Genomic DNA, 24,021 nt, shown 5'->3' on the forward strand with positions numbered 1-24,021 from the left:
AAACTTGGCAGAAAATAGAGCTTTTAAAAATGTTCAAATTCTTCAGTTCCATAATTTTCCTAGAAATTTATGCTATTTTCAAAAAATATTGATGAGGGAATCCAATCTTGTGTGTGTGTGTATATATATATACACACACACATACACAGCAAAAAATACTGAAACACCTCAGATATTAAACTGTGATTCTGTTATACATTCTTATGCTTCTCTCTACTTTCTCAATGTCTACAATTACCTACACTGAACACAGATCACCATGAGAAAAAGACCTGGTTCCCACCTGACTTGCCCTGGACATCCCATGTGCTGCCATGTCAAGTATGACAGAGGAAGAGTTGCAGTGCCGTCTCTGGGGCAGGTGGGGTGTCACCATGCTGCTCTACATGCCTTCACTGTTTTAACTTAAATGGCAACCCACTCCAGTGTTCTTGCCTGGAAAATCCAATGGACAGAGGAGTCTGGCGGGCTACAGGCCATGGGGTCGCCAAGAGTCAGACACGACAGAGCAACTAACACTTTCACCGTCTCCAAGCCCAGCTTTGGTTTTTTCATTTTTCTTCCACATCAGATTCCCAAATGACTTCGTCTTCTCCTTTGTGTAGAACATCAAGGTTCACAGGAAACTGAAAGTTAGGATTTTATATGGTACACATTACATATTGTACTTACACAAGCCTGAATACTGACAGAGATCAAATAGTTAAGCATGGTGGCCCAGTGTGTGGTGTCCTAACTTTAGCTCTCATGATTTGATTTGGAGTAGAATTTTGTTGTTCGACTGGGTCAGTTCCCTCAGCAGGCAGGGAGTTCCTGGCATGGAAAAGAACCAGTGCCACCTCAGGTCCTCCTCTGTACCTTATGCCGTGCCCCTTCCTGGGTCAGATCACTGTAAGTCATAGACAGTTTTCTCCAGACTGAGTGTCCTAGTCCTTCCCAACTTTTAAGAATTTTTCAGGGACTAGCAGCTGGCTGTGCTAATTAGCAGCATGTTAGGTGCATGGACTCTGGGGGAGAAAGGGGCTCTGGAGCCAAGCATCCCTGGGTTCCCATTTCAGTTCTGTCACTTACCAGCTTCATGACCTGGTCAAGGCAACTTCCCTGAGTGTCAGTTTTTAGTTAAAACCTAAGTGCTGCATAAGACAGTAGATACCAAGTTCTTGGCATGAGGAAAAGTTCTGTTAGTGACGTTCCTTGCCCTGTCAGAGCTTAATCCTCTTTCTCCTTTTCAGAGATCAGAGGATTTAATAAGCATTTCAAGTTGCCTGACATTTATTTTTGTCATTGTGAATATTTTTGAAAAACCAAACTCATTTCAGGATCTCTGCAGTTAGGAGCTTCAGCAAAGCTTTTGAGTCTTGGAAAGTGAAGTTCCCATAGTTATCTGTCAATGAACAGATAGGGAAATGTTACATCTGATTAGAGACATAACTAACATCTGTGAGAAGGTTGTCCCATGACCCTTGTGAACATTTTAAGTCACAGCAACAAAGAGAGATAGTTGGTAAGGTAGTTTATTTTAGGCTCTTTGGGGTCATGGCAGCCAGAGCTGCCATGTTTCCACATGTGTAGCTGGCTTCCTGATTTTTCCAGAGTAACAAAGCTGACGTATGTATCAGTACCACAACCACACACAACACAGCATTTACATTCAAGCTGGGTACAGACTACAGATTCTATTAGAATCACCTCAACCCTGGACATGACCTTCCCCTGCTGAACTCCAGATCTGGATTCACACTGGACAGGTTTCCCATGGCTTTAGCAATTTCTAGTTTCACACCTTGCCTCATTAAAAAAAAAAAAAAAAACACGTCAGCCTGGATGGAGTATCTTAAGTTCTGGTCCTGTTGGAGTTGCTAAACACACCGGGGTACCTGGATCTATAACGATCCTTCTTACAAGTTCCCTGTGAAATGTTTTAGTAATTCCTCATCCACAGAAAGCAACAACCCCAAGGTACTCCATTAACTATTGGGCTGATAGACAATGCTTATCTTTGTATGTTGGCCCTAGCTAGGTGGCTCTCACTTGGGTCTCTCATGCCACTGCAGTGGGGTACTAGCTGGGGGCTAGATACACAGGTCGGCTTCTTTACCCACGTGCCTAGGCTCCTGGTGGGATAGCTGGAGCGGCAAGGGGTTGGTCTCTCTTAATGGGTCGGATTCTGCACGGTCACTGCTCTCTCCACACCCTACCACGGCAGTCTCCTAGTTGCTAGCATGCCTCTAGAAGACCAGTAAAGGGCTTCCTCACCCTGCATGCAGGGATTAATGCAAGACCCACAAGGGCTGAAGAGGCAGAACGCTGACAGCTGGGCCTTTAGGGAATAAGTTTTATCTGTCCTTGAGCTTCAACTCACCAGACAGACCACAAGATTCTTTTAAGCATAGACAACTGGTTGCTATCTGTTGCCCCTGGGTTCAACAGTGTCAAAAGGATTCTCTTCCATAGGACTTTTAAAAAGAATTAATGTGCACGGTGCATCTCCAATAGGCAAATACAGTGATAACCACTGCACATATTTTGTTTCATGGCAAATCTCTCAATTTCTTCCAGAATGAAGCATGTTCTAACAAATTCACTCAGATACTTGTGGAGCATTTACTATGTGCCAGGCACTGTGCTTGATGCTCATTAAACAACAGCAGTTTGTTCCTATTCTTTGGGAGCTCGACAAGGGCATCCTATGAAGTAGAAGATGGTTATGTAGGAATCCTTTAGTTGGGCATAGGACTGGGCTCAATGGGCCTACTACACTCCGGTAATACTTTAAAAAATAGCCCACTCTTCTGGTGATTGATGCTCAGCAACTCAAGCCTTTTCTTCTTTCCTGCCATCGCTCAACCTGACAGTAGCTGACCTGGAAGTTAAGATCCATGTTCTAGTACCACCTCTGCCATTTGTTCTTCCATCAGTTTACTAAATGCCCCAAGTCTGTTTATTTGCCATTTAACTGGGATAAAGGAAAAGTAATTTGGTTAAATCTATAGTGATTCTAGGCATGAAGTCTTAAATAGAATGTGCATGTGAGCTAGCAAAACAAACGAACAGAAATCCAGATAGCATGCAGATACTTCATGTATCATTTAGGATTTATATGCCAGTTTGAAGTTTGAAAGTCTTCTGTTGCTAAGAATTTCAGAAACTGACATTTTCAAAGTTCAATATATGTTTGGAATGTAGTACATAAATAAAAGCAGCATCCTGTCTGCCCACAGGTGCTTAGTAACACACAACTGTCCTGGGGCAGGATTTAAATGGGCAGAGATACAGGCTTAATGCAGAGTAGAAAAAGAACAAAAATTCTCTAAGTAAGGTAGGAATTATCATGATTGGCTGGGAACAAGACATGCTGAGTTTCCAATCAAGAATTTATACATCTTGAACTTTTATTACCCTAACCTTTGTTTTCTTTTAGATTTTTTGTTTTGGCTATCTTGGATAGATTTATATAATTGTTCACTGGCAACATTCTTCAGACAGAACTAAGCCTGTACAGTCGATGAGTCTTAACTATGTATTTTATGTAAAACTCAAACTCAGTACTTTCAGAGTAACTGAGGCCTACCTGAAATGGCTTTGGGGTAGCTGTGTGCATAACCCTGTCTGCACAGACCACAGTGAACACACTGGACTGCTTTGGTCACAACTGGAGTTAACGAAAGCCTATTCTGTATACAGTTGCCATCTGAGAGATGTCCAGTTGCAGTCAGACCCACACTAAGGTTTTCCCCATCAGACAGTTGGGTGACACCATTTAACAAATTTATTTTTGTCTTCTCCACAGAATGTGAACGGCATAAAGTACCATGCTAAGAATGGTCACAGAACACAGATTCGTGTCCGTAAACCATTCAAATGTCGTTGTGGTAAGAGTTACAAGACAGCTCAGGGCCTGCGGCATCACACAATCAATTTCCATCCCCCGGTGTCGGCTGAGATTATCAGGAAGATGCAGCAATAACATGCTGGTCGTAACTGTGCCAAGAAATCCTCACCAGCAGTTGCTGATTTTGAAAACAGCCACCTTTTTTCAGGGGAAGCATTCAGCAACCCTTTAAAGAATTAAATGCATGCTTTAAATTTTTTCTGTAATTTTGGAATGATGTATCTTTGTAGAGTTAATGATTTTGTACATTTGCACATGTAATCATCATACCCATTTTCATTACTTTGATATAAGGTGCTAAACAAAACAAAAAGCTCTAGGTTCTTCAGCACATTTTCCCCAAATCAAGATTAAAACTGAGGGCATGATGCATATTGTTTAGTTGTATTGCAGTGATATCAGCTGGGGAGGGGGGAGGAGGGGCTAGCACTGAGGTTTTTGTTTCCCCCAAGATTATAATGTGATTGAAGTTTTCAACACATCAACTCATTGTGTTCAAAACCAAAATAATACCTTCATTATCCAACTGGTTACCATGCCTTACATAATGGAGTTAGTACTTGTGAGTAGAAAGACTTTAGGTAACGGAAATATAAATAAGAATGTTTAACATAATATGCTAAAAATATTTTCATATTTAAATAACATACATAAAGGGTGTGCTTTCTGTGTTTTATATTATTGTGCAAATCCTTTTGCCCTTTAAAAGGCTGAAAATCTTGCCATCTGACTTACCATTGTAGAGTTATAAAAGAGCATTTTTGTACAAAAGTCTATTCAGTTCACTCATTAGTTTAACATTCATTGAGTGCCTGCTGGGTGCAAGGGATTCAACTTATGCCTATTGATATCTGTGGACCAAGATACTAGTTTAGTTAAATACTTTTCCCTTAAATCTGTTAGGAAACACTTTGAAATACTTAAGTGCAAATTTTTTGTGTGTAAAATTTAGTTCTATCTTCATCTTTAGGTGAAGTTTTAAAGCACTTTGTAGTTCTCTATTGCCAACAGATTAATGTTTTATGTGTTGCCAATTCTTGCAACCACTGCCCAACCAACCTGTGCGTTGCAAATAAGAAAATTCCAAGCACGTTTCAAACAGGACCATTTTATTAAGACCCCATCACCTCTTCATGCTCATTGTGTTTTTAGAATTTTTTTAAAGGCACTTTTTCCCATCACATTGTAGATGTCTCTATTCTCATTGGAAACGTCTGTTTAGCTTTATAAGACATTTTGCTGAAATATGAAATTGAGCCTTATTGACAATTAAGTGCTTATTGCAGCAGGTGGTCAAAGAGTGACTAATACATGACCCGTTAAGAGTGTAACTACGTCTGGACCATTCCTGAAGTTTTTCTTACCAACAATACCATCATGCCTTGAGTGTTCATTTCTCCCAAGTGCTATTCCTTAAACATGAGTTTACCAATTGCCTAATTATGCAATAAAAATTGCTATGAGATGGCTAACTGCCCACAAAACTGGTGAAAATCAAATTCGAAATGCTTATAAAAAATAACTTTCTTCCTGTGTTTCCATTTGTTGAAAGTCTTACAGATGGGAGGAAGCAGGTGTCCCTCCTCAATTTTTCAGATGTTCTGAAAGGAAGACAATTCTGTTAGCCAGATGGGTAAGCTTCTATATCATTGAGTCCCTCATAATGAGGGAATTGAAAGTATTTATAAAGACACTGCCCTCTAAAAATTTCCTCAGATCTCTTAAGAGTAGTCTTGGTCCTGAACATACAGTGTTACCCTTGTGTTAAAGGGTGATCCAGACATGAGAAGCAACTAGTTGGTGCATAAGAAGGCCCTACTTGGCTATTTCATATCTATCTACAATTGACCAAAATTTTTTTAGGCCAACAATTATCATCTAGCTTTGCTCCTTCTAGTGCGAGAAACTTGTAGGCTGGGTCAGTAGTTCAACTGCTAAACAGTCATTAGTCATTGTGCATGTTAGATTTCTTTCAACTATAAAACAAATTCCAGTTTCTATTTACTTATTGTGACAGTATTACTAAACAGGTAAGGATGGGAATATTTTGTTATACCGTGTATAGTGAATGTATTGTACTGTGTCTGTGAAAACTGTGCTTTAAATTATATTTTCATATGTTTTGTTCGGGACAGAGCACATTAAGTTTGAAAGCAACAGAGGTTTGTTTTAGAACTGAAGGCAACTAAATAAAATTCCTGTCAAGAAAAGCTGCTTGTAAGTGAAATCACATTTAAAATAAACTGCCTCTGACCCAAAATAAACATGGCTCTTTATTTTCATTAGCATCTATTATCAAGGCCAGTATCCAGTTTGCCACAGAAAAGAATATCCATTCAGGACCTTGCTTTTAGGCTGCCCATTTTTTGGATTCAGCTGACACATGTAGAGGTCATCAATGTTTTGCATGGATCACATTGTTTTTTCTATCAATAGTAAATGACTTGTAAGCCTGGGGCTAGAAGCTACTTAAAAATAGGTTAGTATGAACAATTTCATTTCACTGGTAGTAAGTAGTCTATACTATTCAAAGTATACTTTTAGGTTAGCATGTAACTGTTCCTACTGTTGAACATATTTTACCTGAATATATTCTGCTTAGCCTATAACGTTTTAAGCCTGAAGCTTAAATCCTGTGTGGATTCCTCACAACAGCATCCCAGATCTACCATGTCCTAACATCTGGCACCTGACTGCCTAATACTGTTTTGCCCTGGACTCAAACCTTTTAAAGGAGTTCAGTGATACACAAATACAAGTCAGATGGTGTATATACAATTTACATATAGCACTTCAAAATGCCACTATACTAAGTATTAGGTTCATATCTTAGATAACTAGTATACTTAAGACAAGTATTTTAATAACTATAAAAAGAAAAATCAGAAAGTCTGTATTTTAAATTCTTAACATTTATATTCTAAAAGAGTACTATATTTAAGAAAATTTAAGACCCAGGACCAAAAAGACATTCAAGATGATCACAAACAGATTTGACTGAAATTACATACCTCTAAAAATGTGTCCACTTTAATGTCAATACTATACACATCAAAGACATAAAAAATACATCAGTTTGATTTGGGTTTATGCATTACATGTTTAATCACTTACTGAGAACATTTTTTTAAAAGTTATACCCTTATCAGGAAAATGAGGAAAAAAAGAAATACATTTTCTGTGATTTTTATGCCACAACCACTACTGTTCAGTAGATCATTTAATATAAAGCAATTACACCAACATATCTTGTTCCATTTCCCCATCAGACAGACATACAACTTTAGGATAGCTGTAAAATAATTATTCAGGTATTCTGAAGTTTTTCAGACATAAAATTAGCAAAATATGCTTTCTATTCCTAAAGCAAACATCTCAAATATAAAAGGATAGTTGCTATCATTGCCATCTTGCAAACATGTGATCTCATTCTACATGCAGCTCCCTTTCTAAAGAAGGTTAAAAATTTTTTCATGGGCTAAATTATAAAGTTTCTGTATTCAAAGAATTACTTTGCAAGACTTACGATAAATTCTTTTTACTACATAATTTTTAATAGTCATGCTTAAGCAACAAGGTCAACAGAATCTCGTAAATATTCTGCTAAATAACACTATACATCTTTTTTTTTTCAGTGTGGTAACACTAAAATAATCCCTATTTCCTTCATTCATATAATTTTGCACAATGGAAATAAATATACAAACACGCAAGAATTTCCTAAGCAGGTAAGATTAACAGAGGTTAAAATTACATTTATTGATAGTGATAAGCCAAAGACTGACCCTGACCCTAGTAACACTAAACTCAAAGTAGCTCTTGGTCAAAAAGTGCGCTAGAGGGTACACGAAAGTGACACCTGTGGTCTCCTTAGTGCTCTATTTGAGGTGATTTTTTTTTCAACTGTTCAACTGTATTAACTCCTAATACAAAAGTAACTAGTCAAAATTTAAAACATTCTGATCAAAATGGGTCTGTACATGCCTTTCAAACACCTGCTGGTCATAGTCAGGAGGGAACTGCTCGCTGCACATTGGGCACACCTTCCAGTGACTTTCAACATGTTCTTCGAATTTGCTCTGATCATAGTTGGGAGGGAACATTAATTCACAGAGTGGACATTTCTTCTGAACATCAAAGCTTGAGGAAATAAAATGAAAGAATTACATGTCTGATAAGATTTCTAACAGCAGTAATCTTCAGATATGGCAAGACTGCATTTATCTAGTTAATATCAGTTATCAGCTTAACTTACCTTGAAACTCTTCAGTTACTCCAGGAATCTCTTTTTCTTGTTCCTAAAAGCTTGCTATTGACAACTGTGTAAACCACTTATAAAGACGCTAAATTTATTTTACAACTAGATTGACAAAAACCTTTTCTCATCAAATCGAAAAAATACAATCACATTATGTGAAATGAGGCTCAGTGACAAGAATTCTTCCATTGTTGACTAACAGAATATGCCTCTTGTGAAACTATAAAGATTAATTGAACTTGTTTCCCAACAGTGCTCACTCAGTTTAACAACTGAAGTTGTTTACAGCACTGGTTCTCAAAGGACTGTATGTATCAGCATCATCTGCACGGGTACACTGAAATACATATCGCTGGGCCCCACAACAAGAGTTTTGGGTTCAGGAGGTCTGAGTTACAGCCCTGGATCATACACACATTTCTAACAAACTTTTAAGGACCATACATTGAGAAACACTGGTAATCCCAATTCTACACAGAAAAGAGAGAACTTACCTGGGATCAAAGCAAAAGCCTGTTCCATGCCCACGTAAATGCTGACTTGGAGGATCAGGAGCAGTGGGTACTTTCTCATCTTCCTAGGCAAAGAACAATTTTTGCAACTTTTGAGAAAAGTGAAACCAAACAGAAGTGCCTCAATTTAATCAAGCACCGTATAAAGGAAGTAAGATTATACTTTAAAAAATTTTACTTCTGTTGTCATCAGATTTTCCTGTAAACAGAAGTTTGAAAGTAATTTGTTTCTACAGAGTATTTCACTGTGGACTAAGTCTTACCTTGAAATAAAAAGCAATATTCAGTGGAATGGAGCGTGTACTACACCTGTGTGTGTAAATGAAGATCAATAGACTTCTGACCTATATGTAGGTAACTTTACCGCATTTTTATCATCCATACATTGGCCACTTTCATAAAAATCTTAAGACTGTATTACTTTTCCTATTATTCTCATTAAATACCTACTAGTGTGTAAGACAGGCAGGATCTTTGACAATATACATCCACTGTACAATACGTAGAAATTAAAGGAAAACTAGAAATATCTATGAGGTTTGCGTGTGTATTTTGTTGGCAAATACATGAGAAAATTCAACTGGAAAACCGTGTTAAAAGCTAAGCAATGCACCAAACTACAGGTTTCAAAAACCCTGTTGTAAAATAATCAGATTAATTTTTTTAATATTTAACTATCTGATGAACAGATTATCAAGGTAGCCTGCTGAAAACCCTGTAAATATGAGTTGGGATCAAAAACAAAATGCTGGATTGGATTTCCATGCCTGCATCCCAGTGGTCACTTTACAGACTTGCACACTGCTGCTACATCAACAAGGGCGAGGACAGCATTACGCGCTGTTACTCTGACAATTATCCCCTCCTGAACAAGTCGGGGGGTGGGGTGATACAAGGTTCCCCACCCTCCCCCGCCCATGTGCATCACCTGAGAAAACACTTCTGTTGGCAAATGATTCCCTTAGGCTATACTTGAGCAAAAGAAAAACAGGATCAGTAATCTAACAGGAGATTGAGAAGCTGAGGAATACTGGACAAGTATTTTGTATACTTCAAAACTTAAAAGTCTTTAACTAAAATCCAGTTTTAAAATCTAAACATACAAAGAGGGAAGATGATACATAGTTGAATCTGCTAAGCTTAATATGTATAACAGGTAAATTGTGATTCTGTGCCACATTACTCTGGCTGCCAGATTTAGGCCCTCCAGTAACAATACCTGAAACATGAATCGGCTTAAACAACTACATATAAAATAGTAAACAAAATTTTCTCATATATATAAAATATATTAATTTTTAAAATTTTGAAATGCTATTTAAGAAAATAAAAACATAATGAAAGGTCTCTTCATATTCTACATTTAGAAATTCTTGAGAGATATTTATAATAAAATAGAACCTTCTGGTGCCAAATATATTAATGGAGCCAAAAATCTCATAACTACCTTTTGGTTTTTTTTTTAATAACAGCTGTTTTTCTGGGCTCCAAAACCACTGCAGATGGTGATTGCAGTCATGAAATTAAAAGACGCTTACTCCTTGGAAGAAAAGTTATGACCAACCTAGATAGCATATTCAAAAGCAGAGACATTACTTTGCCAACAAAGGTCCATCTAGTCAAGGCTATGGTTTTTCCAATGGTCATGTATGGATGTGAGAGTTGGACTGTGAAGAAAGCTAAGCACCAAAGAATTGATGCTTTTGAACTGTGGTGTTGGAGAAGACTCTTGAGAGTCCCTTGGACTGCAAGGAGATCCAACCAGTCCATTCTGAAGATCAGCCCTGGGATTTCTCTGGAAGGAATGATGCTGAAGCTGAAACTCCAGTACTTTGGCCACCTCACGCGAAGAATTGACTCATTGGAAAAGACTCTGATGCTGGGAGGGATTGGGGGCAGGAGGACAAGGGGACGACAGAGGATGAGATGGCTGGATGGCATCACCGACTCAATGGATGTTGAGTTTGAGTGAACTCCGGGAGTTGGTGCTGGACAGGGAGGCCTGGTGTGCTGCAGTTCATGGGGTCGCAAAGAGCTGGACACGACTGAGTGACTGAAATGAACTGAACAGCTTATACCAATTCACTGCCTCCATGAATCAGCTAACAATAGAGTTTGATGCAAAGGTGCTAGATTCAGACCAACCTATCAGACCTGTTAACCCAACTTGATAAAATGTGGACAAGGGGATTAAAAAAAGCAATTTATATTTTCTAAGCCATATGTAATTTGGTAAGGATAACTCTTATTCTATTTTCTACCAGAATAAAATGGTAGAGGGACCCGAGTGGAATTCTAGATAGAATACTGAGACGTTCATGAAATAAGAAACCACCTACTCAGAGAACAGGTTACGTATGTAATAAAATCTGAGGAGTCAATTAATATAATATAGTCCCTGGCAGTCTTGTCACACAAAAGGACCAAGTTTTCACTCAAAATACAGTTACTCCATTTTACTCATTGAGCTTGGATATTTCCAAACCATACTAGCTTATATACAACAAATTAGGGAAATGAGGCTATGAAGGCAGGCTTACTGCCAGCAACAAAAAATGACTACTGGTAAAGAGAAAGGTAGGCAAGAACCAAAAACATCCAACAGGATTTCATCACTGCATCATACAGCTTTACTATATACATTAAAAGAATGTGAAGACATCATTCAATACTGATTTAATTAATAAACTTCAAATTTATTAGTATTCTATTTTAGAAGGCTTTCACTTAATCAAGTTTTAGCACTGAAAGTTGTCAACTCAAAAGGATTCTGAATAGCAGGTTTTAAAATATAAGTACCTAGGTATTTTCGCAAAACTGCTTAATACCACACTGAAATGTATTTATGAACAATTGCAAATAATTAAATTTTTCTTAAAATATTTTCAATAGAATTTTAATCTACAAAGGGCTAAGCCACCTACTTGTTCATATACCTTTAGATCCATCAGCATAATGCTCTTTCTAGTGCAAACTGGTTTTTAAGCAAAGGAAATATATTACAGTAAACTGAAGCCCTACTTGAAACCCAAAACTTCTCACAGGATGCTCAATTCAAAATCTAGTGTATAAAAATATTCTTGTTTTTTATCAAAGCATGCTGCTGCTGCCACCAAGTCGCTTCAGTCGTGTCCAACTCTGTGTGACCCCACAGACAGCAGCCCACCAGGCTCCCCCGTCCCTGGGATTCTCAAGGCAAGAACACTGGAGTGGGTTGCCATTTCCTTCTCCAATGCATGAAAGTGAAAAGTGAAAGTGAAGTTGCTCAGTCGTGTCCGAGTCTTAGCGACCCAGTGGACTGTAGCCCACCAGGCTCCTCCATCCTTGGGATTTTCTAGGCAAGAGTACTGGAGTGGGATGCCATTGCCTTATCAAAGCATATCACGAGTTTAATCTCTTAGACAATAAGATACATTTAATCATACTAAATTCAAAACACAATCATGATCATAAAAATATAATTACCATATGAGACAACAATTCCATTTCTGGGTATATGTCCAAAAGAACTGAAAATGGGAATTCAAATAGATATACTGGTACACTTAGGGTCATATCCACATTATTCACCATAGCCTAATGGTGTAAACAATTCAAATGTCTACCAATGGATGCATGGATTAACAAACTGTGGCATATGCATACAATGTATGGTGTACACATACATTATTTAGCCTTAAAAAAGGAAGGAAATTCTGGCACGTTATAACATAAATGAATCTTGAAGACATATGTTAAGTGAAATAATCCCACCGCTAACAGATAAACACTATATATGACTCTCCTTATATGAGGTATCTGCTGCTGTGCTGTGCTTAGCCGCTCTGTCATGTCCGACTCTTTGCGAACCCATGGACTGTAGCCCACGAGGCACCTCTGTCCATGGGGACTCTCCAGGCTACTGGAGTGGTTGCCATGCCCTCCTGGGGATCTTCCCAATGGAGGGATCAAACACAGATCTCCCACATTGCAGGCAGATTCTTTACCGTCTAAGAAACCTGGGAAACCCAAGAATACTGGAGTGGGTAACCTATCCCTTCTCCAGGGAATCTTCCTGACTCAGGAATCCAACCTGGATCTCCTACATTGTAGATGAACTCTTTACCAGCTGAGCTGCCACAGAAGCCCTAGGAACTAGAATAATCAAATTTGACAGGTGACAGGCTGAAGCAGGGGGAAGAATGGAATTGCCATTTTATAGAGAATTTCTGTTTTGTCAAGATGAAGAGAGTTCTCAAGACTGGTTGCACAACAATATGAATATACAGTTGACCACTGAATGATAAGGATTTGAACTGCGCAGATCCACCTATATGTGGGACTTTTTCAGTAGTAACTACTATAGTACTACAAGATCTGCAGTTGGCTGGATCCTCGAATGTGGAGCCATGGATATAGGAGAAAGTGCAGATACAGGGACGGATAAGTTATACTCAGATTTTTAACTGCATAGAGGGTTGGCACCCCTAACCTCCACGTTGTTTAAGGGTCATCTGTACTTACTGCTATAGAACCATGTATTATAAAATAGTTAAGATGGCAAATTTTACATTATATGTATTCAACCACAATAAAAACTGCAATCATGATCAAACCATCAATATGCACCCAGTTACACCATTTGAATCATTAGGATTCAGATAATCAGCATTTCTCAACCTTTGCCAGGAATTATTAATTGAAACAATTTAGATATCATTTTTTGTTTGTCTACGTGCTTAGTCGTGTCCAACTCTTTGCAACAGCCGCCGCCCCCACCCCCACCCCCCACCATGGACTATAGCCCACAAGGCTCCTCTGTTCATGGAATTTCCCAGGCAAGAATACTAGAATGGGCTGCCATTTCCTTCTCCAGGGGACCTTCCTGACCCAAGGATCAAACCCCTACCTCCTACAGTGGCAGGCGGATTTTTTACCACCGAGCCACTAAGGAACTAGTAATAAAGATCTACCACCTAACAGAACTTTTACCAAGTTGATAATCATAACTTTAGCTCAAGAACATCCTTTAAGAAACATCTGCTAAGGCCAAAACCAATACATAAGAACAGAGTATCAATAACTCTGGGTAACTATTACATAAAGTCTTAAATAAATGTTTATCTTTATCCCTCATAACTCTGTATTATTAATATTGGTCAACATCCTCTTTTCATGAGATGTTACTATTCAGACTCCTCTAAACATCCATGAGTTTGAGCAAACTCTGGGAGACAGTGAAGGACAGGGAAGCCTGGTGTGCTGCAGTCCATGGAGTCACAGAGTTAAACACAACTTAGCAACTGAACAACAACAAACATCCATTTCCTGTACTATGTCAATGAAGGAAATCATCTTAATAACTATAAAGAGATTTTTTAAAAGGAAAATAATTTTATAAGATCTCTATTACTTTTCAATTGTCACTTTTCTCAGATACATGCACCCCTATAGTCACAGAAGCACTATTTACAATAGACAAGACATGTAAACAACCTAAATGTCCACTGACAGATGAATAGCTAAAGATGATGTATATACACACAATATATATTATAAATATATATAACATTCTGTGTATATATACACACTATATATGTACACACACACACAACAGAATATGTAGGAGTGCTCAGTTGCTCAGTCAAGTCTGACTCTTTGCAACCACAGGTTCCTCTATCCATGGAATTTTTCAGACAAGAATACTGGAGTGGGTTGCAATTTCCAGTCATAAAAAGAGTGGCCGTTTGCATCTACACGGATGGACCTAGATATTATCATACTAAGTGAAGGAGTCAGAAAGAGACAAATACTAAAATATGACACAAATTAAACTCATCTATGAAACAGAAACAGACTCACAGACTTAGAGAACAGACTTATCACCAGAGCAGGGAGAAGGGAAGTGGATTGGGAGTTTGGGACTAACAGATGCAAAGTATTATATATAGAATGGATAAACAACAAAGTGCTATTGTATACTACAGGGATATTCAATAACCTGTAATAAACCATAATGAAAAAGAATGCCTGCAAAAATGTTACTTTTCTCCATGTCCAAAAATTAACTCAAAATGGACCAAAGACCTAAATTAAAAGCTAGAGCTACCTTAGATAAATCAATGGTTTCTGAGATACGGCACCAAAAGTGCAAGCAAAAAAATAGGATAGGTAAGTCTGACTTCATCAAAATGTAAAACTTTGTGCTGCAAAAGATACCACCAAAAAGAATGAAAGCACAACCCACAGATGGGAGGAAAGATCTTTTAAGTCATCTATCTGGCAAGGGACAAATAATTCTATTTTAAAATGGCCAAGAGACAAGCATATTAAAGATGCTGAACATTATCAGCCATCAGGGAAAAGGAAGTCAGAATCGCGATGATATACCATTTCACACAGCCCCTGTGAAAACCACAGATCCTTCTGAGAACTAAAAAAAAGCTCATTAGAAAAAAAAATGTCTACACCAAAATTCTCTCTTTAGTTGGGTGATTCACAGTGAAGGATTCATGGTAGCTGCCAACAAAACTGCATACTAGATTCACAGTGAGGGATTCATGTAGAAAGCTGCCAACAAACTACACATTAACAGAATGTGTGAGCCTCAGTCTTTCAGAGATAGAGAAGGAAGTAAAGCTAATACGGGTGGAAGGGAAACACATTATACAAAGAAAAAAAAAACAACTGGAAAGTGAGATGTATGTTAAAGAAAGTAATTCAGCCTTGCCTGATGGACTTTGGTCTACCTAGTGTACTCAAACTTTATTAAGCATATGATCACTAAAAGATTTTGTCTGAGTCTCTGCAAATCTGGAGTGGAGGTAAAGATTCCTCATTTCTAACAAGTTCCCAGGAGATGACAATGGTGTTGATCCAATAATATTTTTGAGTAGTAAGGGTTTATACCATGATTCCAAAAAGTGTGCAGAAGGCTAGGGCACCAAAGAAAATTCATAGAGGTACTATGGATTATTTTTAATTTTCTAATTGTCAGATACCATGTAAACAACTAGTTCAAGACAGCTCACGGTTTCAACATTAGACAGTGCTATGTTCCTTTCAATGACATCTTATCCTTAAGATTCTGGCAGTTGCTAAGATATAAAGCAGGTGCCTGGTGAAAACCACTTTGAAATAGAAAATGAAAATGGCTTGTCCAATCTGATTTCAAGGTTTGAGAAGTCATCTGCTGGTCAAAAACCACATATATCCCATTTGGAACAGGTTATTTAAGAAAAATATGACTTTCTTTCATGTTTTTTTTTTTTTTTTCAAATGGTTAATTACTATACATTTGTTAGGAAATCATTAGTAGTTCTTTTGGCCTATGAGGTTCTATGAAAAAAAATTTACTGAGATGCTAAAGGTGCCATGAACTAAGAAAAGTTTGGGAACCTCTGATTTAGATAGATTGATAGGTGGTAAAACCACAGCTTCCATAGTCCAACTAATGAGGCTGTAGTACACTTACCAGATGTATGAGCTGAAGCAAGCCAGTTAGTATCTCTGTTTCCTCCATTTTAAAATAGAAATAGTAACAGTTCCTACCTCATAGGACAGCTATGGATAATTAATATATTAAAACATTGGCTGTCAAAACTACAGAAACATCTGTAGCTATCACCATCATCATAATTACAGTGTTACAGTTACTGCTATTACAACTATTAGGTAAAGGGGAGTGAGTCATAAAAGGCTTTTTGATCTGATAGAAACATAGTTTTTGGTGCAGAAGGGAGGGAATTATGGCAGTTTGGGGGATATGGTACAATATGACTAGAGGGGCCTGTAACTGCTTCAGCCCCAACTCAAAGGTACTAGGGTCCCATGGCTGTTAAATACTTGCAAGGGCAAAGAACCAGAGAAAAGGAACAGGTCAACTCAAATCAGCTTTCTTTATTCTAACTAAAATGACTAAACTATCTCATTTGCAAGTGATTTTTGTTGTAAAGACAAGAATTTTTAAAAAAATAGGTCTGAATATAATGAAAATTAGTTTGTCTAATGTGAAAAATTTTCTGATAGCAAAATACAATTACCAAAATGTGCCTATTAAGAGCCCTTCCATCTCATTATCAAATTTAAGCATGTCAGCAAACGAGCACAAGATTCTAACACTGTTTCTCATGGGTTTGCAGGAGGGCAAAGCACACAGATCAGAAAGAACATTCTGCTAATTAAACTGAAGCAGATGACTACAGTAGAGAAGGGCTTGTCACATGTAACATCTGTGCCAAGAATGATCAGATTAAATATGCAAAATGTGAAGTGAAGGTGTGAAAAAGCAGGAAGATAATACTCTAGACTTCAAATAGGCTACAAAAGTTCTGACAGTTTTCCTAATTATTCCCAGTAATGGACACAGGAGGCCAAAAGGCAGAAGAGAGAAATACATTTTTCTCCATTATGGGTGTTGAGCTCTAGGGCTAAAATCATGCCTGTCTGAACACTGATCAGTTTCTGCAAAGGTTAATAGCAATTAAATGCAGCAAACTAGATTAAATGAGAAACAGGTCATGATACCACTGTACTTGCAAAGAGCACAATAAAGCATTTCTTTTAAATTCTTAATGCACAGAAACTCCAACAAGAGCTGCTATAAGAAAATGGTCTATCTATTAAATGGTAAAGAAATCTCCTAAATGAAAAAAAGAATGTCATGCTACATAAACTGATTCAGTTACCATCAGTCCATCAGTATTGTGCTGCCGAGATTAAATACAAACGATGTCTACAAGAGTATTTCTCTAAAAAACTATGATACACACACTTCTTCCTTTTTCTAAGCAAAAGATAACAAAGAGTTCACCTTATAATTTAAAATGGGATATATTAGTTAAGTGCAAAACTGAAAAGATGCACACCAGAGGATAATATTGTCATTAACACTTTGCTTCTTCCAATCTAGAACATCTGTAATCAAAAGAATATAGTAAATTACTCTGGTAATTAAGATTAAACCATCTACGACTACAGTTAATACTGTATTATATATTTGAAAGTTGCTAAGAGAGCTGACCTTAAATCTTCTCATCACAAAGAAAAAAATTATAACTGTAGATGATGGACGTTAACTAGACTTATGTTATTTTGTAGTATACACAAATACCATTATGTTGCACACCTGAAATTGGTATGTTACAGGTCAACTGTGGCTCAGCTTTTAAAAAAATGTTAAGATGAAATTACCTTGGGGGCTTCCCTGTGGTATAGAACCCACCAGCCAATGAAAGAGACACAGGTTCAATCCTTGATCCAGGAAGATCCTACATGCTGCAGAACAGACTACACCCATGCATCACAACTATTGAGCCTGTACTCTAGATCCCAGAAAGCATGAGTACTGAGCCCAAGTGCTGCAACTACCGAAGCCCAAGTACCCTAGAGCCCGTGCTCTACAACAACAGAAGCCACCACAATGAGAAGCCTGGGCACCACAACAAGAGAGCAGCACCCATGTGCCACTTTTTGGGAAAAGCCTTCACATCAATGAAGACCCAGCACAAAAATAAAATTATAAAAAATGATGCTTGGGAGAATGAAGATTTATAACGAACATCATTTTTAGAAAAAGATTAAACTATCTTATAACTACAATATTGAGATCATTCTCCAAATAAATCCTAAAATATCCTTCTGAAACTTATTCAAAAAGATGAAGCCAGCAATCATGTGTACACACAAGCAATCATATTCTCTCTTCCCACACATACGTAAACTCTCTACACCAGACGAAAATAAAAGGGACAAGCTCAGATAATGGAAATTCAATTTACTTTACTATCCTCAGGGTCTTCTAAACCATCAGGGCGGCTTAGGTTTCGAGCGGGCTGGCTGCAGACAACATTATCCTCCAGTCCCCAAGAGGGTACTCTCACAGGTGGCCTTTGGATTTCATCTGGGTAAAAAGCACCATCTGCTCCATCTGAAATAAAAATTTTGGAAAGGTAGGTTAAAACCTGGTCCTAGAATTAAAATCCCTGTCTACTGCAAGGATGAACAGATTATAAAGAACCATTTTAGTGTATCCAAAAAATGTTTTTCTTTTTAACCCAAATGACCTTTAAACTATGTGTAATAAGCAAATAGACTCTCATTCACGGTGTATCGCTTCTAGATGAAGCCAGTTAAACATTAAAGCTGCTTGTTATAAAACAGGATTTCTATTAGAGTTAATTGTACCAACAGAGCAGTTCTCTAATCCCACAAAGATAGAAACCAAGAAAAACCTCCGTATTTGGCTAATGTCAACAAAAAAGTTTTAATAACCTCTTGTTTCTGGTGTTGCATAAGGATTACCATATTGCAGAACTGGTTGTGTATTTGACACTGCAGGAACATGACCACTTTTCTCTGAGCTTGTTTTCAGACACTGTGAGATCTGATGAGGATTCTGGGAATTCTGACCTTCCAATTTCCTTTCTGCTTGATTTTCTACACTCCTTTTATGTTCCTAAAATTAACAAAAAAAGATGGAGAAAAAGCAAAGCAACTATTTTATAACAAGAAAAGCTTAAACATTTAGCCAAAATATTACAATGATTTCCCTATTATATTTAAAGGACACAGTTGGAAATGCTAGTTCTCAACTTCTCATACATGTCCCTTCCACATTTAACAAAACTAGAAAGCAAGACAAAGCCCAATATATATTTTCAAATTGTGCCAATTAAAGTACCCTTTTCATTGGGCTGAGGGGAAATTATGAATCTCTTATAATTTAGCTATTAGTAAAAATCATAAAGCAAAAAACAACCCAGACTACTTCCCTAGTAAATTCTATCAAACATTTTAAAAAATATATTAATCCTGTATAAACTCTTACCAAAACACTTTCTCAGCTTACTTTTATAAGGCCAGTATTATCCTGATATCCAAACCATTGACATCACAGGAAAACTGAAGACTGCAACTGCAGACCCTCACGAATACTAATATAAAAATCCTCAACTTAAGAAATCAAATTCAATATTAAAAAATAATATATCATGACCAAGTGGATTTTATCACAGGAAAGCAAAATAAGTTTAACGTACAAAAATCGATGCAATTCACCATGTTCACTGACTAAAGGAAAAACTGATCATTTCAATAAATTTACAAAGAAACACTTTACAAAATCCAACATGCATTTATGGTTTTAAAAAAATAAAGTGAAGTTAACAAAAACCAACAGTGAATCTTAATGGTAAAAAACTAAGTGATTCTATCTAAGATCAAATATTAAGGCAAGAAGGTCTACTAACCATTTCTATGCTACATTATACTGGAGGTACTAAACAGTGTTAAGATTAAGGTGGACAGATTGGAAAGGAAGAAGTAAAACCATCTTTATTCACAGATGACATGATCATAGAAGTGGGAAAATCCTAAGGAATCTACTAAAACTAGGAGAATGAGTTAATTTAGCAAGGCTGCAGTATATAAGGTCAATAAAAAAAAAACCAACCAACTATATTAACCAACTATATTAACCAACTATATTGTCAGCAACACACAACTGAAAAATGAAATTTTTTAAATTCTTTTTATTTTAAAAAGCATTAATAGATAAAATACTTAGGAATAAATTTAGCAAAAGATGTACAAGGTCTATAAACTAAAGACCACAAACATTACTGAGAGTTACAGAAGAGAGGCTCAACAAATGGAGAAAGGTATCACATTCATGGGCTGGAAAACCTATTTTTATACTATTAATTTCCCCTCAGACTGATTCACTGATTCAAAATTCCAGCAGGTTTTTGTATAAATCGACAAACTTGATTCTAAAATGTACATGGAAACATAGAAGTGCTGAACAGCTCATTTTTAAAAAAGCAGAACCTCAAGACTTACACAATCTGATTGCAAAACTTAAAGCTATAGTAATCAACTGAGTTTGGGCATAAGTATAAATACATAGATCAGGCATAGGCAAACTTTTTCCATAAAGAGCCTAATGGTAGATATCTTCAGCTTTGTAGAACAGTCTGTCAAAGCTACACAAATCTATCTCTGCTGTTGTCACAATTACCTAGAAATGAATGGACATGGCAATGTGCTTTAATAAAACTTCATTTACAAAAACAGACCACAAGCCAAATTCAGATGTAGACTTTAGTATGTTCACCCTAATATAAATAGAAGAGATTCCAAAAATATATCCATACTCATTGCCAATTAATTTTCAAAGATGAAGATATAATTCAGTGGAGGAAAACACATTCTTTTAGACATGTGATGTTAAAAAAAAACAACTGGCTATCTGTATATAAATAAAAATTTTTTAACTGTCATTCTATATACAGAATTTAATTTTAAATCATAAATCTAAATATAAGTGCTGAAAATATAAATATACTAGATGAAAAAATAGGGGAAAAATCTTTGTAACTCTGGGTTAGGCAAAAATTCCATATAGGACAAATATAGCCTGAACCATCAAGAAAACTATTGCTGAACTGTACTACTTCAGAATTAGCAGCTTCTGCTCTTCAAAAGCTAGTTTCTTTTAAAAATGAAAAGATGAGCCACAAATTGGGATAAAGTATTTCCAAAATATCTAACAAAAGAAATTGGATTTGGAATATATTTTTTAAAACTCCAAACCAAAAAAGATAACCCAATTTTAAAAATTAGGTAAAAGATATGAACATACATTTCACAAAAGAATATATATGAATGGTCTGCAGGCACAAGAAAAGATACTGAGCATTACCAGTCAGTCATCAAGGACTATTCAGAAAAAAAAAAAAAAGAAAACTTATCTTAAAAGATATATACACCCCAATATTTATAGCAGCACTATTTAAAACAGCCAAGATATGCATGAAAATAACCTAAGGCTCATCAACAGATGACTGGATTAAGATGCTGTGTATGTGTATATATGCATGCACTTGATGAAATAAGTCAAGGATAAATACTACATGGTATCACTTATATACATATGAATCTAAAAAATACACACAACTGTACATACAAAAAAGAAACAAACTCACAGATATAGAAAACTTGTGGTTACCAAAGGAAAAAGACAAATTAGGGGTACAGATGCAAGTTACTATATATAAAATAAACAACAAGGATTTACTGTGGGGCTGGGCACAGGGGCATCCATTATCTTGTAATAACCTATAATGGAATATAATCTGCAAAAATACTGAATCACTATGCTGTACACCAAAAACTTTGTACACCAAAAACTAACACAATAATGTAAATCAACTATACTTCAATTAAAAAAAAAACTTTAAGGTTAACATTAAGAAACAATAATAATTTTAAAAAACCCTAGACCAGAGAAATTAAACTATAATTGTAACAAAGCAACCCTACATAGCCAATAGAGTAACTATAATTAAAAACTGACAATACCAAGGGCTAGTAACTGGAATGCTCATACACTGCAGTGGGAAAGCAAAATGGTACAGCCTCTTTGGAAAACAATCTGTTTCTTAAAAACATACACATACCACACAAGCCAGCAATTCCCTTCCTAAGTATATACTCAAAAAAGGAAAAACGAAAGCCATGTCCACAGAAAAACTTGTAAGAGAATGTTCACAGCAGTCTTAATCACAACCAAAACATGAGAAATAATTTGAACGTCCATCAGCTGGTAAAAGGATTAATGTCCATAATCAATGAGTGAATAAATTCTGTATGACCATATTTTTATGAAATGCTAGAAAAAGTAAAACTGTAGAGTAAAAGAAAGCACATCAGTGGTTGTCTGGGACTGGGGGTAGTTGGAGGAACTGAGTACATATGAGCACATATATGTGCAGCAATAAAACATTCTATAGTTTGAATGTAATGATAGTTACAGAACTATATATTTGCCAAAACTCACTGCATTGCACTTAAAATGGGTGAATTTTATCATATGTCAATTGCACCTCAATAGAGCGGTTTAACAAAATAAAATCAACCAAAAATATTAACCAAGGATGTAAGGATGAAAATTTTCATCTGTAAAGTAAAATTTAGCTGGTTTTGCTGACTGTCATCCCTTGGGAGTATTCAAGATGAGACTCTATGTTAAATTTTTACCTATAAAGTGAACTTAAAATAGGGTAAGAGGCCTTAAAATGAACTAAGTCATTATCATTGAGAGCAAAACTAGTTTGTGTGTTAGTTGCTCAGTCATGTCTGACTGTGGGCTCCACAGACTATAGCCCACCAAGTTCCTCCAAATTCTCCAGGCAAGAATACTGGACTGGACTGCCATTTCCTGCTTCCGGAGATGTTCCTGGAGCAGGGATTGAACCCAGGTCTTCTGCATTGCAGGCAGATGCTTGACCATCTGAGCTACTAGCGAAGCCCTGAGAGCAAAATTGGTGAACATGAAAAATGCAAGTCAATTTAGGCTTGAGAAGAGAAATGGAAGTTAAAAGTTCTTCCTAAGCATGTGGAAAGAGTAGAGAAGGCATAAGAAATATAACATAATGCAGGACTGGTAAGTGAATGACTTACCTAGAACACAGGATTCATTTTAAAAGTAGAAGAAATATACCTAAAAACACAGCTCAAGGGCAATATGCCAGATCTGTCATACAGTTTAAGACCTATACTGTTTACTACAATGGGCCTGTCAGATCCTGAACAGCAACACCACCACCATGAAATAGTTCTTAGTAAGGTTAATCTAGCAAACTATCAGAGAAGGCAATGGCACCCCACTCCAGTACTCTTGCCTGGAAAATCCCATGGATGGAGGAGCCTGGTAGGCTGCAGTCCATGGGGTCGCTAAGAGTCGGACATGACTGAGCAACTTCACTTTCACTTTTCACTTTCATGCATTGGAGAAGGAAATGGCAAGCCACTCCAGTGTTCTTGCCTGGAGAATCCCAGGGACGGGGGAACCTGGTGGGCTGCCATCTATGGGGTCACACAGAGTCGGACACAACTGAAGCGACTTAGTAGCAGTAGCAGCAGCAGCAAACTATAGCGAGCACACTTGAATGTACAAACAATTAGGGAGGCAGCATGACATGGTGGACTGGATTCAGACCAGAATTTGCTTGACAGTTATAATACAAATGACCCTGAGGAACTTAGCTTCTGTAGGCCTCAGAGGACTACTGAGAAATGAGGGGATTGTTTAAAAACATAGCAGGCCCTCAATGGATGTTCCCTCATCTCCTGCCAATCAAAAAACCCATTCACACTGCTGTAGTGATTCAGGATGTGAAAGTTTTCAATGTGAACACAGAAAAAGGGAGAGAGTAAATTTTAAAAATATTTCAAAGATGATTCAAGAAAAGAGGAGGGAAAAGGCATGAAAGCAGCAAAACAGTTAGACATGAGAAAATATTTCTATAAAAGTACAAATCAATTTAAAGGACCATTTTTCTATAAGCAAACAATAAACTACTTAAATGAAGTCAGGG

The 24,021-nt window shown here is 36.9% G+C and overlaps 2 protein-coding genes across 2 annotated transcripts in view; one reads left to right on the plus strand and one right to left on the minus strand.

Moving 5' to 3' along the window:
* The window catches only part of JAZF1 (JAZF zinc finger 1), a 329,663-nt gene extending 323,507 nt beyond the window's left edge, over positions 1–6,156 (plus strand). Inside the window, exon 5 of the mRNA XM_040259720.1 lies at positions 3,791–6,156. Within this exon, the coding sequence (XP_040115654.1) occupies positions 3,791–3,967 (177 nt within the window). The 3' untranslated portion in view covers positions 3,968–6,156. The remainder of the gene's footprint in view (positions 1–3,790) is intronic.
* The window catches only part of TAX1BP1 (Tax1 binding protein 1), a 91,048-nt gene continuing 73,169 nt past the window's right edge, over positions 6,143–24,021 (minus strand). Inside the window, exons 15-18 of the mRNA XM_040259719.1 lie at positions 18,914–19,097; positions 18,421–18,569; positions 8,645–8,727; positions 6,143–8,032 (exon numbers count right to left, since the gene is read on the minus strand). Coding sequence (XP_040115653.1) covers positions 7,831–8,032; positions 8,645–8,727; positions 18,421–18,569; positions 18,914–19,097 — 618 coding nt within the window. The 3' untranslated portion in view covers positions 6,143–7,830. The remainder of the gene's footprint in view (positions 8,033–8,644; positions 8,728–18,420; positions 18,570–18,913; positions 19,098–24,021) is intronic.

Source organism: Oryx dammah, unplaced genomic scaffold, assembly GCF_014754425.2.
Source record: "Oryx dammah isolate SB20612 unplaced genomic scaffold, SCBI_Odam_1.1 HiC_scaffold_18, whole genome shotgun sequence".
In the NCBI taxonomy this organism is placed as follows: Eukaryota; Metazoa; Chordata; class Mammalia; order Artiodactyla; family Bovidae; genus Oryx; species Oryx dammah.